Raw genomic sequence first — 13411 nt, forward strand, 5'->3', positions numbered from 1 at the left:
CTTTTTTTTTCAATAAAAAAATTATATTTAAAAAAAAAGAATAAAACATTTTAATGTCTCCTAATGACATCCCAAAAGAAAGAAAATCTGGATTTTAACATTTTAAACTTTATAATGCCTTGTTACATTTTTCCCTTTGATTTGAATCTATGCTTTAGGTGTGTGACAAAATAAACTGTATATTCTCTATATTTTCAGAAAACCAGGATGACATTCTGGAATGGAAGATATATGTTTTTTTTTTCTTTCTTTCTGAGCTTAGTAACTGTTGTCTGGAGTTCACTATGATGCTCCCTAGGAGGTTTCCATGGCTCTACATGCCTTAAGGATGTCACCTTGTCCTCATTCTTGTCAATAAGGATAACCATTGGCACTATATAAACATTTTGTCTCTAGGACAAAACTTCTGTTTAGTATTCAGTATGTATTCCTAGAGAACATGGGAGGGATTCATTATTCTACATATATTTATAAAGTTCCCATGCACATGTCAGATTTAATTGCTTCAATATTAGCCCTGAAAAAAGCATCCATATATCTTTGATCTATGGACTTAGATAACAAAACATATGTGATATGTATGAAGGCAGACATTATAAACAAGAAGATAAGGTTTCATCTGGTGAAGGAAGGTATGGAGAATCCATAGTACATGGGACAGGTTTTCATGCTTTTCTAATGGAGAGTTTCCAGACTGGCAGGAAAATAATGCATCTAACAATGGAGCATAGATGCATGCTGTGATGAAAGAATGGTTCAGGCAGGAGATCGAAGGGCAGACAGAGGACTGAGTTTTAGAAGGGGTAACAAACACTAAAGACCTTTGAGAAAGTCATGTGTAAACTATTATTGCACAAGATTCCTAAAATATTTTCATGTCTAGAAAGAGTTTAAATTGATGTACCTTTTCATGCAGAGACACTGTTTCTCCTAGACACCACAGGGTATCAAATAAAAGCCTAGAAACAAGTTCCTAGCCAACTGTGTCTCCATAGATCTTCTAATATTATGGGGTATTGAGACTGCTCTTGAGTATTCCCACACTTGATGATTAGACCCTAGTTCAGAAGACACTATATAGTTCAATCACATCTTGGAGAAATAAAGGTTGTGTCAAACTAAAACTGGCTCTTGTGCTTTCTAGCTTTTAAAAAAAATATATATTGACTTATGAACTGTTTTGCACTCTCTTTTTTGTTCTTTGGTACTTTCAAAAAGGAAAGCAATGGACTTGATCATACAACACAATACACAATGTCAAACTCTGATCCACTAATTCAAACACAGAGACCTGAATAGAAGGCATGATAATTTAACTTGCATTATATGAAGTCATCACAGGCAAATATTTTCCCTCAACAAGATCCAAAGTCTGCTGAGAAACTAATCATTCTCCCATAGCTGTCTCTCAACTGTTCTTTGTCACTAAAGAGAAAGAAGAATGCAACATTATTTGAAAGTAGATCATGTTTTGTGTAGGAAGTTGGGAGGTCAACCTGATATTGTCCGGCTTTTATAGTCTACACATGCTATCAAAGGAGAAATGTAATAATCATTTTACCCAGGTGTGAATCCTAAGACTGACTTGGGAGGACATACACACTTGTGTAATATTTCCATAAGTTTTGTTGGAGTAAACAAATATTTTGGGATTGGATTTTGGCTTGCTCCACAACCAGTATTCATTCTTAGCATGGTACTTGGGGCCCAAGAATAGATCAATCATAGGTCTTAGAGAAGTACCTGTGACTACTTCTCTGCTATGAATATAGTATTAAACTGAACTCTAATGAATTTCCACTATATGTTATACCCATTGATTAAAGCATCTGTCAACCTTCATTAGAGGTGCTTCTTTTGACAGTAGATGGTAGCTAACACAGACATCCAAAACTAGTTATCAGGTAGACAATAAGGGACTGTGAATGCTTAATCCTATATAGAAGCTCCATATTCTCTCAAGACTCATGGGTCATTATGGAAGTGGGAAAGGAAAGACTGAAAGAGCCAGAGAGGATGTTTTCAGTATTCAATATGTTCACTGCTCAAATGCATTCTCTGTGGTAGGAACAATATGCAAATATGCTAAGATCAAGCCCACCAAAATCCAAGCATTGAAGGAGGATATGGTTATGAAGTTCCACCTATAACTGGGGAATTGTTGGTAGATGGTTACTATTATAAACCTAGTAATTTTTCTTCAAGGATCTGCTACTTGAGAGTTCACTTAAACTCACACAGACATCCTTATATACATATACATACTGGTAGTGTTGAGGGGACACAGTGGGTTAAAAAACAACTATAAGAGAAAAAATAGGTGAAGTTGAGAAGGAAGACTATTGGGATATTGATTGGAAGAATTGTAACAAAAGGATTAGGATTAATGTGATCAAAACACATTATGTATGTGTATAAAATTTTCAAACAAAACATCAAAAGAAAACAATAGTGTATACCTCCTATAAACTAATGTCATTGCTGTTGGACTAGTCTGTAAGCACCATCGTGGCAAAGGCTGATCTCTGAGGAAAATAGCTGGCAATCTTAAGCCTTCCAATTTTACTCAGCTCCCTAAGACTGAAAGCTCACAGAAACCTCTTGGGTCATTATCTTGTGGCCCTTGTGACATCACATCAGTAGATGCTACATGCAACCTCTGCCTGAGAGAGGACATCTGGGCAAAGCCAAGCAAGAAATCATGATCCATGATTCATGGCTTCTTAGAATCCAGATGAATGAGATCTCTGGCTTCTCCAGTTCAAAATTAATATCTTTATCATCAAACAGCCAAACCTAGTGATAACAGAAAAGAACTTTTCTTCCCTCTGGATTATACCCCTTACAGTCCATCAGTGCTACTTATATTTGTCCCTCTGTGAGAGGAGTGAAGTGATAGCAAGGTTACTTGTGAGTTCTTCAAGGACAGAGGTAAGAGTCAAATTGAATGCTTCTTTTGGAATTTGTTTGTCTTATGTTTTCCTCAAATCATCTCAGAGCAATCCAGTTGGTCTTTGATGTGCCTTGTACCTTCTCTTTTGAGATGACCACTGAGCCTGAATGGGGAGGTAGATGATCAAAGGTAGAAGCCGAACATAGATGATGTAAAACCAAAAATAGTCATTAGTGCCCTGAAAATTATTCTCAGAGATATGGCATTTCATACATTTAAGTTTATTTCTGTACATGAGCTCACATAAAATGTAGAAATCAAAATCACAGAGAAGTGTGAACTTGAATTTATTATTTGATTTTTGTTCTAAGTCTCATTTTAATGGGGTAGTTTGGAGAGGCTGGGATCTCATTCTAATTTACTCTTTTTACTCTTCTCCTAGCTATGACTCAAGGAATGGCCTCAGGAAACGACTCTTCAGTGAAGGAGTTTATCCTGCTGGGTTTGACACAGCAGCCAGAGCTCCAGCTGCCTCTCTTCTTTCTTTTCTTGGGAATCTATGTGGTCTCCATTGTGGGGAACCTGGGCTTGATTGTTTTGTATCTTTTGAACCCTCACCTGCACACCCCCATGTACTACTTTCTCTTCAACCTTTCTTTCACAGATCTCTGCTACTCCTCTGTCATAGTCCCCAAAATGCTGGTGAGTTTTGTAAAGCAGAACATCATCTCCCATGCAGAGTGCATGACTCAGCTCTTTTTCTTTGCTTTCTTTGTTATAGATGAATGCTATATTTTGACAGCCATGGCCTATGACAGATACGCTGCAATCTGTAAGCCCTTGCTCTATCCGGTCACCATGTCCAATCAGATCTGTCACTTAATGATGGTGGGTGTGAATGTGATGGGGTTTGTGGGTGCAATGGCCCACATAGTTTGCATGCTCAATCTGACATTTTGTGGTGACATCATCAATCACTACATGTGTGACTTACCTCCTCTCCTGAAGCTCTCCTGCACAAGTACCTACATCAATGAGCTGGTCATTTACATTGTTGTGGGTGTCAATGTAACAGTGCCCAGCCTGACTATCTTTATTTCTTAAACCTTGATCCTTTCCAACATCCTTGGCATCCATTCTGCAGAGGGTAGGTCAAAAGCCTTCAGTACCTGTGGCTCCCATGTAGTAGCTGTTTCTTTTTTCTTTGGAGCTCTAGCTTTCATGTATCTTAAGCCTTCTAGTGTGTCTGGGGATGAGGATAAAGTATCTACCATTTTTTATACCATTGTGGGCCCAATGCTGAATCCTTTTATCTATAGTATAAGAAATAAAGATGTCCACATTGCACTGAAAAAAACTTTAAAGAAAAGTATGTTTGCCTAAGTAGAATCTGTATTGTTACGGAGGTAAATCTTCAGACACATGAGGTTTACAGCCAGGGAGAAGACTGCCTAGGGTCATCTAATTGATAGAACATTTGTTTACATGTGTGTGGTCATTCATTTGACCCTCAGTGTTGTAAAAACCGTGACAGCAACTAAAATAACATACATATCCCAAAAGGTATGGTGGAAAATTTGTAAAATCAAAATGATTTAACTTTATGCAAGATTAAGTTAGCTATTGAGGAAATTTCAGAAGAAAAGTCAGTGATGGATGATTAATCCACCATCATTTAGGGGAGAGCCCCCGAATCTTATGTATCTATTTTCAGTATTGAAACTGCACAAAACATGTGTTCTGCCATCTGCTAACATGGTATACTATAGCCCTAGAAATCACAAGGATTTAAGGACAAAATACTGAATGATATTATACTCAGAAATGAAAAGGTCAAAAAAAATTTTTAAAGTACACATTTATTTTCTTAATTTGCAGTGCGTGTTTGGGGGATTGTATCAATATCATCAACAGTGCTAGGCAACTGTTCTTCTAATGTATTTACATCCTAAGCACTAATGTGGCTAGGGTTCATCTAGAAGTTGCATTATGTGGTTGTGCCTCTAAAGTACTGGTATCAGTAGTCTTAGCAACAGTGACTCACTGATTCAGTTAATAATCTTTGGGGAAGATTAGTAGGAGATTTCACTGGAAAGGTTCCTTTGTTTTCCATAGGATCAGGTATGGGGGGAAATGCACTTTTCACTCTGTTCTCTCTACAATCTTAAATCAGTCTATAAAGCAGAGGCAATGAGCCTATGGTGATTCCAGTGGTCAGAGACTGAAAATGAAATAGTGATTTTGGTCATTCAGTGTAAAGGGAACCTATATTAGGTTTTCCATTCATGGACTTGAGGTGATTATAAAGACATGCTCTGTTTTCAATGGGAAGAATTTGACTAAACAAGTTTACTGTGTGATGACTATCCTAATATTTTAATTTTAAGTTAATATACTTAAGAGATCTATGGAATGAATTTGCCTTTTACCTGAAATTTCCACTGGCCCAAGGACAGATGAAATATTTAGGGCCAGTTTTACTATGTAAATGAATTTGTTGTTTATCATAATGGCCCCAATGTTAAATGCTGCTTCTGCTTCTGTAAAACAAGCCGCTTGTACAAGAGGATAAGGATACCTGCAAGACATTTGTTTGCTAAAAGCTTGTGATTATTACACTTAGGCAAAGATGTGTGTGTATACATAAATAGAATGCTACCTTTTGATTGGAGGATGCAGGTTTACAAATAAATGGAGAGAAACCTTATGCTTTTTTTTGCCTTTATTGTATTACTTTGTGGGAATCCTGAATCCCAGTTATAGGTCTGGCCAACCAGTGTCATAATAAAAGCCTCTTCTTTGTTAGAAATAAATTTATATTTGGTAATAACGGCTAAATCGCTGAGTGATCCCAGACCCATTAAAAACTAATACTGGATAGAGGAAGTCTGGCTATTCTTCAAATAATGATATAATCTTAATTTATTAGCAGTTATTTAATTTTCTTTAATAACCTTAGTCTTATACAATAATAGAGGTTATCGCAGCAGAAAAAAAAAAACTGAGCATGTTTTCTGTTTTAGATGCCAGGATATCTAGACTTTGGTCAAATATTAAGAATACAGTTATGTAGAAAGATAAAGGTGCTTGTAATCTCAAAAGCCTGTAGATTATTCAGGTAATTAAATAAATCTTTTCTGTGTCTGTAAGTTTATATCAGACAAATGCTACAACATGTCTTGAACAAATGTAATTGTGCTCATAGTAGCTTTTTTATCTTGGTTTGGCTGGCAGGAAGGGATCTTTCAGAGGAGGCTGCTGTTGGTGACCTGATTGTGGAGTTGTCTTTAGAACATCTAAGCAAAGAGAAATGCTGAACAGAGTGTTAGAGGCAGGAACAATCTTGATGAGGAGGAAAAATTGTTGTGGGAAATGGGTAATTGCTATGGAAGAGGCTAAGCAAAAGAACTTGCATGTATATGTATTTAAACTAATAAAAATAATTGTACATATTTAAAGGGCATCACAATATAGAATGACATATATTGTTCACCTGTAAAACAAGTTGAGGGGCTATGACTATGAGAAAAAAATATAAAGACCATTAGGGAGAGAGAACAAATTCTAGACTCCCTGAGAAGTTTTTTTTTTTTTTAAGATGACATTTGAGGACTGTGTTCTAACAGATTAAAGAAAAAGAAAAAGAAAACTCTGCTCATAGCACACTGTTAATTACCATCACACTGATCAGCTAAAAACACTTCAAGATGGTGACCTATCATGGATTATTTGTGTCTACTCCAGGCAAGAATTTTGATGAGCAGCAGAAAGTCAGAATAGCCTGGTGACTGAAATATCATGCCTCATATTTTCCTGGGTGAAGAGTTTTGTGATCTCATTCTTGTGACATTCTAAGTTTTCATTTTCAATGTATTCAGCCTACTGATCAATTCTGAGCACTTAGCATTTTCATATCCTTGCCAATTTATTATTTATTTGAACTGATATCTTCTGATAATATAGGTTTTGGTATCCATGCTGAATCCTCATTTATAGCCTCAGGAATAAGAATTGAACCTGGTGAGAAAGGAACCATGCAGAGTCTCACTAACTGCTCAATTTAGGTTTGATTCTTTTATGTCTGTTTCCACTTGCCTGCTGTTCCCCTTTGATTTTTTATTTGTTGTTTTCATTACCTATGTTTTATTTTTCACTCTTTTCATGCTTCTACAGTGCCCCAAGTTTTATACAGTATCCCCTTTCTTTCTTCTATATAATGTCTATTATATGCAACCATTCTTTGTAGGTATCCACATAGTCATTGTATTCAGCATGGTATTCATTGCCTATATCAGTGAAAGACCATACTCTGTCTATTTATTTACTTAATGCCAAGATCACCTACTTCTTTCTTTTGCATATCTTTTCCCCCAAGACAATCCATGATTTGCATTCTTATTTCAGTGTGATTTCTTTCCCAATCTTGTGTAATAATTTTGCATATGCATATTTTTATTTGATGAATTTATTTTTTACATAGGGGTTAACATAGATAAGACGTGACTTGTCAAAATTTCAATAATTTTTCTAGTTACTTTGCTAGTAGTTCCATTTAAAATATTTGTGTAACCTTTTTATATTTTCACCTACATTATTGACACATATAAAAATCATATGGAAATTATTACATGTAACAACACATTCAAATTATATTGGATAAATAAAATGCATTTATATTTACCATTATTATGCTAAAATAATAGTAGTTACTACCTATTGAGTTATTGTACACTAGATACATTTTAAGAGATTTTAAAAAGCTCGCCTAAATCCATGATGCTACTGCTATTGCTTCTATTTTACAAGGAGGAAACTCAGACACAAAAAGGTAGATCTGAGATTTGATCACGGGTAAAATGAATGCATTGTGCTGCAGAGCCCATTCACCTAACTACCACAAATATTATTTTGATGAGGTAGGACTTACATTAAGAAATCATTAAGAAGTTACTAGCATTTTATGCCCAAGGATTTTAGCTCCAAATTTTCATGAAGTTTAGTTTGTTTAAATGAGCATTTATTTTTATGGTTATTTGTGTATTTATTAGGTTGACTTCTCTGCTTAAGTCACTCAGACTGAACAATTATGACAACAGGCTCTTTCCTAGTATGACATTTTAATAAATTTTTGAGTATATCATACAATGTACTTTGATCATATTTGCCTAACTTCTCCCTTATCCCAATTCATTTCTAATCTTCCTATCCTATCCTGATTTCATGACCTATTTTTGATTTTTTTGCCTTTGTTTTTGTCTTTTGAGACAGAGTTTCTGTGTTTAATAGCACTAGCTGTCCTAGAACCAGCCCTTGTAGGTCAGGCTGGCCTTGAATGCACAGAAATCCAATTCCCTCTGCCTCCCAAGGGCTTAGATTAAAGGCATACACCACCATCACTTGGCTTTTACTTGTTTTTAAACTATTCATCTAGCTGTATATATGTTGGATATATATTCATGGGTTTGGGGTCAACAACTTGAATATTACTAACTTGACAGAGGTCATATCATCAAAGAAAAGTAACTCTCTTAATACTAGCAGCTATCAATACTCAATAGTTTCTGAGATAGTGGTATGGGTTCATGAGCCTTTTCTTCATAATTCATGTTCCTATATCACCTAACAAGTGCTAGGATAGGGAGAGCCAGTATTTTTAGGGAAGTAACATTGTTAGAATGCCCATACTCCAGTGAATGGTTTTATATCAATGATGACAGAAACAGCACTGATATGACTAAATGAGTGATAAGAAAAGGATGTTAATTTGAGAGGAGGATGAAGTAGATGGGCTATAAGAATGCTAGAGAAGGAATGGGCATTGATATCATCAAAGTACTATATATAGGTACACACACACATGCAAAGACACATATGAGACTTTCTCATAGAATATGAGAAAACTAACAAAAAAGTTTGTAAGAGCCTGAGTTTATGGGGGATAACTTCAAGTAAAGAGGCAAGATAACACTGAAGGCATTTTGAAAGTTGTGTGGAGCACTTTTACTCTAGAAACTTCCTAATACGAAGATGTCACCAAATATTGGGGGAGACAATACTTCAACTAGATACTTTTGTGCTACCAACTAAAACCTCCAATGCCATGAAGGGGTTATATGATGTTAACTTGTTGACCAAAAGGGTCTCAGAGACTTTTCCCCAGACATTACAGGCCATTGATAGGCTATTATTATTGCTCTCCTCCAACAAACAAAGAATAAGGTCTTGTTGCTGACACCACTTATGTCATTGAACTTGGAGACAAACAGATGGTGCCTAGCTAGAAGCTTCACTCTACTGCCTACCATTCTCAGTGCTGGAAAGTAATGTGCATGGACAGGAGGAGAGAAATGAATTTAAAAAAAAATTCAAATTTAAATCAACAAAAAATAAGTTCTTAATATTTTATATGGAACATATTCTAATGAATCATCAAGTCCTTATCACCATGGGACCTCAAGGAATGTTGATCCTGAAGAGAACATCTCAAGTTTTCCCCAAGGAATTTTTGGTCCTTTAATAATTTTGGAGATTCGGGAATATTTCAGATTCATTTGAGCATTTGGTTTTGTTTTTCTTTATATCTTAAATAGAATATTCTGCTATGGGAGTCAGAAGTCAATCAATTCAAAGACAAAATAATAAAACACAGTATCCAGATTTTCTATGTATTTTCCATCTTTATGTGTCTTTAATTTTTTGTTCTTTCTTTTATTTTTAATTTAATTTTTTTTATTTTTTTGAGACAGGTTTCTCTTTGTATCTTTGACTGCCTTGGAACTCACTTTGTAGACCAAGCTTTCCTTGAAATCACAGAGATCGGCCTGCCTTTGCCTCCGAAGTTCTTTGATTAAAGATGTGTGTTACCACACCCACCCACTTTCTTTTTTTTTTTTAAAGGACTGTTTCTATCCTTCTTCTTTTCTCCCAAACCTATGTGTATTTTTAAACACACTATAAACTCTTTAGAATTTTTTTCCATCTGAATTTGTCTTTACTGCATATCTCTCTTTTTCTGACCACAGAAGTCTTTAATTTGCTGAAAGATATGGCTAGGATTAAAGTCGTGACTTTGGTAACTATATCCACCCCACTAGTTAGCTTCATGAGAATCTAGTTTCATGGCAGAAGTACTGGAAAGAGCCACGTTTTTTACCAGAATACTGTGGAGTTTCTAGGTCCATGCCACCACCAAGAAGCATGATGTCAAGTTGCTCATACAAAGGGTTTGTTGACAGGGTCTCTAAATGAGCTAAATGAACGGTACAGTTTTTATTGCTAATGCTGAGTCAGGAAACCTCTCCTAAAGGAGCCACACCTCTGTTTGTCTCTAAGAGATAGAGCTCACCAGAAACAAAGCTACAATCAAGAAGCCATGGTTGATGTGTTCTTTTGTCTGTCTAGAATCCATTTTTAAAAAATTTTCTCAGAATTTATGTGGAAATTCTTGCTAAGTGTTTGGGTGCCGTTTGTAGACAGAGACTGTGCTTTTGTTTCCCAGCCACCCAGACCTGAATAATCACACAGAAACTATTGTTTTTTTTTTTTTTTTTTTTTTTTTTTTTTTTTTTTGGCAGGAGATGGCAATTAACACAGATGTCCAAGACTGGTCAACAGGTAGATAAGGGACTGTGAGTTCTCAGTCCTACATGGAACCTCCACATTTCTCTCAGTATTCAGAGATCTTAATGGAAATGGGAATGGGAAGACTGGAAGAATCAGAGGTGATATTATTTTTTCAGGATTTAACATGTTCACTGCTCAAATGCATTTTCTGTGGTTGGAACAATATGCAAATATGCTAAGATCAAGCCCACCAAAATCCAAGCGTGGAGGGAGGATATGGTCATGAAGTTTCACCTATAACTGAGGAACTGTTGGTAGATGGTTACTGGTATAAACCTAGTAATTTTTCTTCAAGGATATGTCACCTGAGGGGCCACCTAAACTCACATAGACATCCCTACATGCATAGATACTGGTAATGTTGAGTGAACTTAGTAGGTTCAAAAAGCAGTATGAGAAAAGAACAGATGAAATTGAGAGGGCAGAGTGTCAGGATGATGAGGGAAAAATTATAGGGAAATGAACCAGAATGAATTTGATAAATACACATTATGTATGTGTATAAACTTTTCAAATAATAACATAAAAGAGGACAATAATGTATATCTGCAATAAGCCTACATCATCACTGTTGAACTAATTTGTAAGCACCATAGTGTCAAAGCTTGATCTCTGAGGAAAATGGCTGGAAATCACAAGCCATCCAATTTTCACTCAGATCTCCAAGATTGAAAATTCATAGAAACCTCTTAGGTCATTACTAGGTGGTTCTTGTGACATCAGTAGATGCTATTTTCCAAACTCCGAGTGAGAGAGGACATCTGGGAAAAAACACAACCAGAAATTATGATCCATAACTCATGGCTTATCAGATTCCAGAAGAATGAGAGCCCTGGCTTCTAGATTCCACAATTAATTCCCCTTATCAAACAGCCAAGCATAGTGACAACAGAAAATAACATTTTTTGCCCCTCTGGGCTGGGTTATATACCTTAAAGTCCATCAGAACTACGTGTTCTTGCCCCTCTGTAAGAGTAGAGAAGAAGAGACAGGATGATGACTTGTGAGTTCCCCAAGGAAAGAGGTGTGCTTCTTATGTTTTCTTGGTTTGTACTTATTGTTGTTTTTTCCCTTACAACACCTCTGAGCTACCTAGTAGGTCTTTGGCGTACCTGTGCTTCTTTTTTGAGATAAACACTGAGCATTGTTTGGGAGGTAGATTGTGAAAGTTGAAGCAAAACAGAGATGATGCAGAACCAAATACAAATCATTAGTTTCCAGAAAATTATTCTTGAAAATGGCATTTCAGGACTTTGAAGGGGAGCTGGCAGCAGTGATTTCCTGTCCTGTGGAGCAGTTGCTGCTGCTGTGCAATGATGAACTGAGAGCTTTGGGGACCTGAAGAACAACAACATGGGAATCATCTAAAGCCAGGGAAGTCCTCACTGACTCTTTGTCTAAGAATTCTATATATGCAAACCTTTGGCAAGGCCACTGAATTTGTCACAGACTTTAGTAGCACGGTTGAGGACCGACGCAGGCATGGCAGCAGACGACCGAACCAGGCAAGGCGGCAGACGGGACCTGCAGGGACTGGTGCGGCAGCAGATGACAGAGGTGGCAGGGACCAGTGCACAACACTGAGAGCAGATTGCCTCACGACAATTAAATCAAATCAAAAAGGTAGGCTTTGGTTGTCGAGGTCCCTGGCAAACGGGGAGCCTGTTCCTGTTCCTGAAGACCCTTCTGAGGGGTGAGAGGGATCTTGGCCCCAGGCAGGAGCCAGGAAACAGAGCAAGGGCATTTTGTAAGAGGAGCCTCTGGCCAGCAGAGAAACCTGATCTGGTTTTAAAAGACGGATTAGATAGCATCAATAGGAGGAGATGGGCAGGCGCCAAGGTAAATATTCACCCAGTAATCTGAAAAACAACATGAAAACATCAGAACCCAATGATCTTATAACAGAAGGACTTGAACACCCTAACACAGAAGTGGAAAAAATTGACTTTATGAAAGCAATAGAGTCCCTTAAACAACATGTAAAAGACACCCTTATAGAAATGGATGAGAAGTATAACAAAAAGTTTGAAGAAATGAGTAAATACGTATATGAGAACCTAGGAAACCAAGAAAAAATGATCAAACAGGTAATGGAAACAGTTCAAAAATTGAAAACTGAAATGGAAGCAAGGAAGAAAACACAAACTGAGGACCAGCCGGCTATGGAAAATCAAGGTCAATGAGCAGAGCCTACAGAAACAAGCATAAACAATAGAATACAAGAGATAGAAGAAAGAATCTCAGATTCTGAGGACAACATAGAGAAAATAAATGCACTGATCAAAGAAAAGAGCAGAGCCAAAAAATTCTCATCACAAAACATTCAGAAAATATGGGACACAATAAAAAGACCAAACCTAAGAATAATAGGAATAGAAGAAGGAGAAGAATCACAGCTCAAAGGCCCAGAAAATATTTTTAACAAAATTATGGAAGAAAACTTTCCCAACATAAAGAAGATATTCCTTTGAATATTCAAGAAGCATACAGAACACCAAACAGACTGGATCAAAGAAAAACATCCCCTCACTATATAATAATCAAAACACAAAATATACAGTTTAAAGAAAGAATATTAAGAGCTGCAAAGGAAAATGGCCAAGTAACTTATAAAGGTAAACCGATCAGACTTACACCTGACTTCTCTATGGAAACCATGAAAGCCAGAAGGTCCTGGATAGGGGTACTTCAAAAACTAAGAGACCATGGATGCAAACCCAAACTTTTATACCCAGCCAAGCCAATGTTCATTATCAATGGAGAAAACAAGACATTCCAGGATAAGAACAAATTTAAACAATATGTAGCCACAAATCCAGCCCTACAGAAAGTAATAGAAGGAAAATCACAACCCAAGGAATCCAACATTGCCAACACTGACTACAATAACTCAGG

General features: G+C 36.6%; 2 protein-coding genes across 2 annotated transcripts in view; both read left to right on the forward strand.

The window, feature by feature from the left end:
* Positions 1-3337: 3337 nt before the first annotated feature.
* Positions 3338-4276, forward strand: LOC126490636 (olfactory receptor 145-like). The gene is given in 1 exon segment (XM_050125707.1): positions 3338-4276. A coding segment is annotated over 1 exon segment (939 nt).
* A 7652-nt stretch (positions 4277-11928) lies between these two features.
* LOC126490646 (40S ribosomal protein S7-like) overlaps positions 11929-13411 on the forward strand; it is a 5665-nt gene continuing 4182 nt past the window's right edge. Inside the window, exon 1 of the mRNA XM_050125715.1 lies at positions 11929-12139. Within this exon, the coding sequence (XP_049981672.1) occupies positions 11929-12139 (211 nt within the window). The remainder of the gene's footprint in view (positions 12140-13411) is intronic.

Source organism: Alexandromys fortis, unplaced genomic scaffold (assembly GCF_014885135.2).
Source record: "Alexandromys fortis isolate MF-2015 unplaced genomic scaffold, M_Fortis_MF-2015_v1.1 scaffold_253, whole genome shotgun sequence".
In the NCBI taxonomy this organism is placed as follows: domain Eukaryota; kingdom Metazoa; phylum Chordata; class Mammalia; order Rodentia; family Cricetidae; genus Alexandromys; species Alexandromys fortis.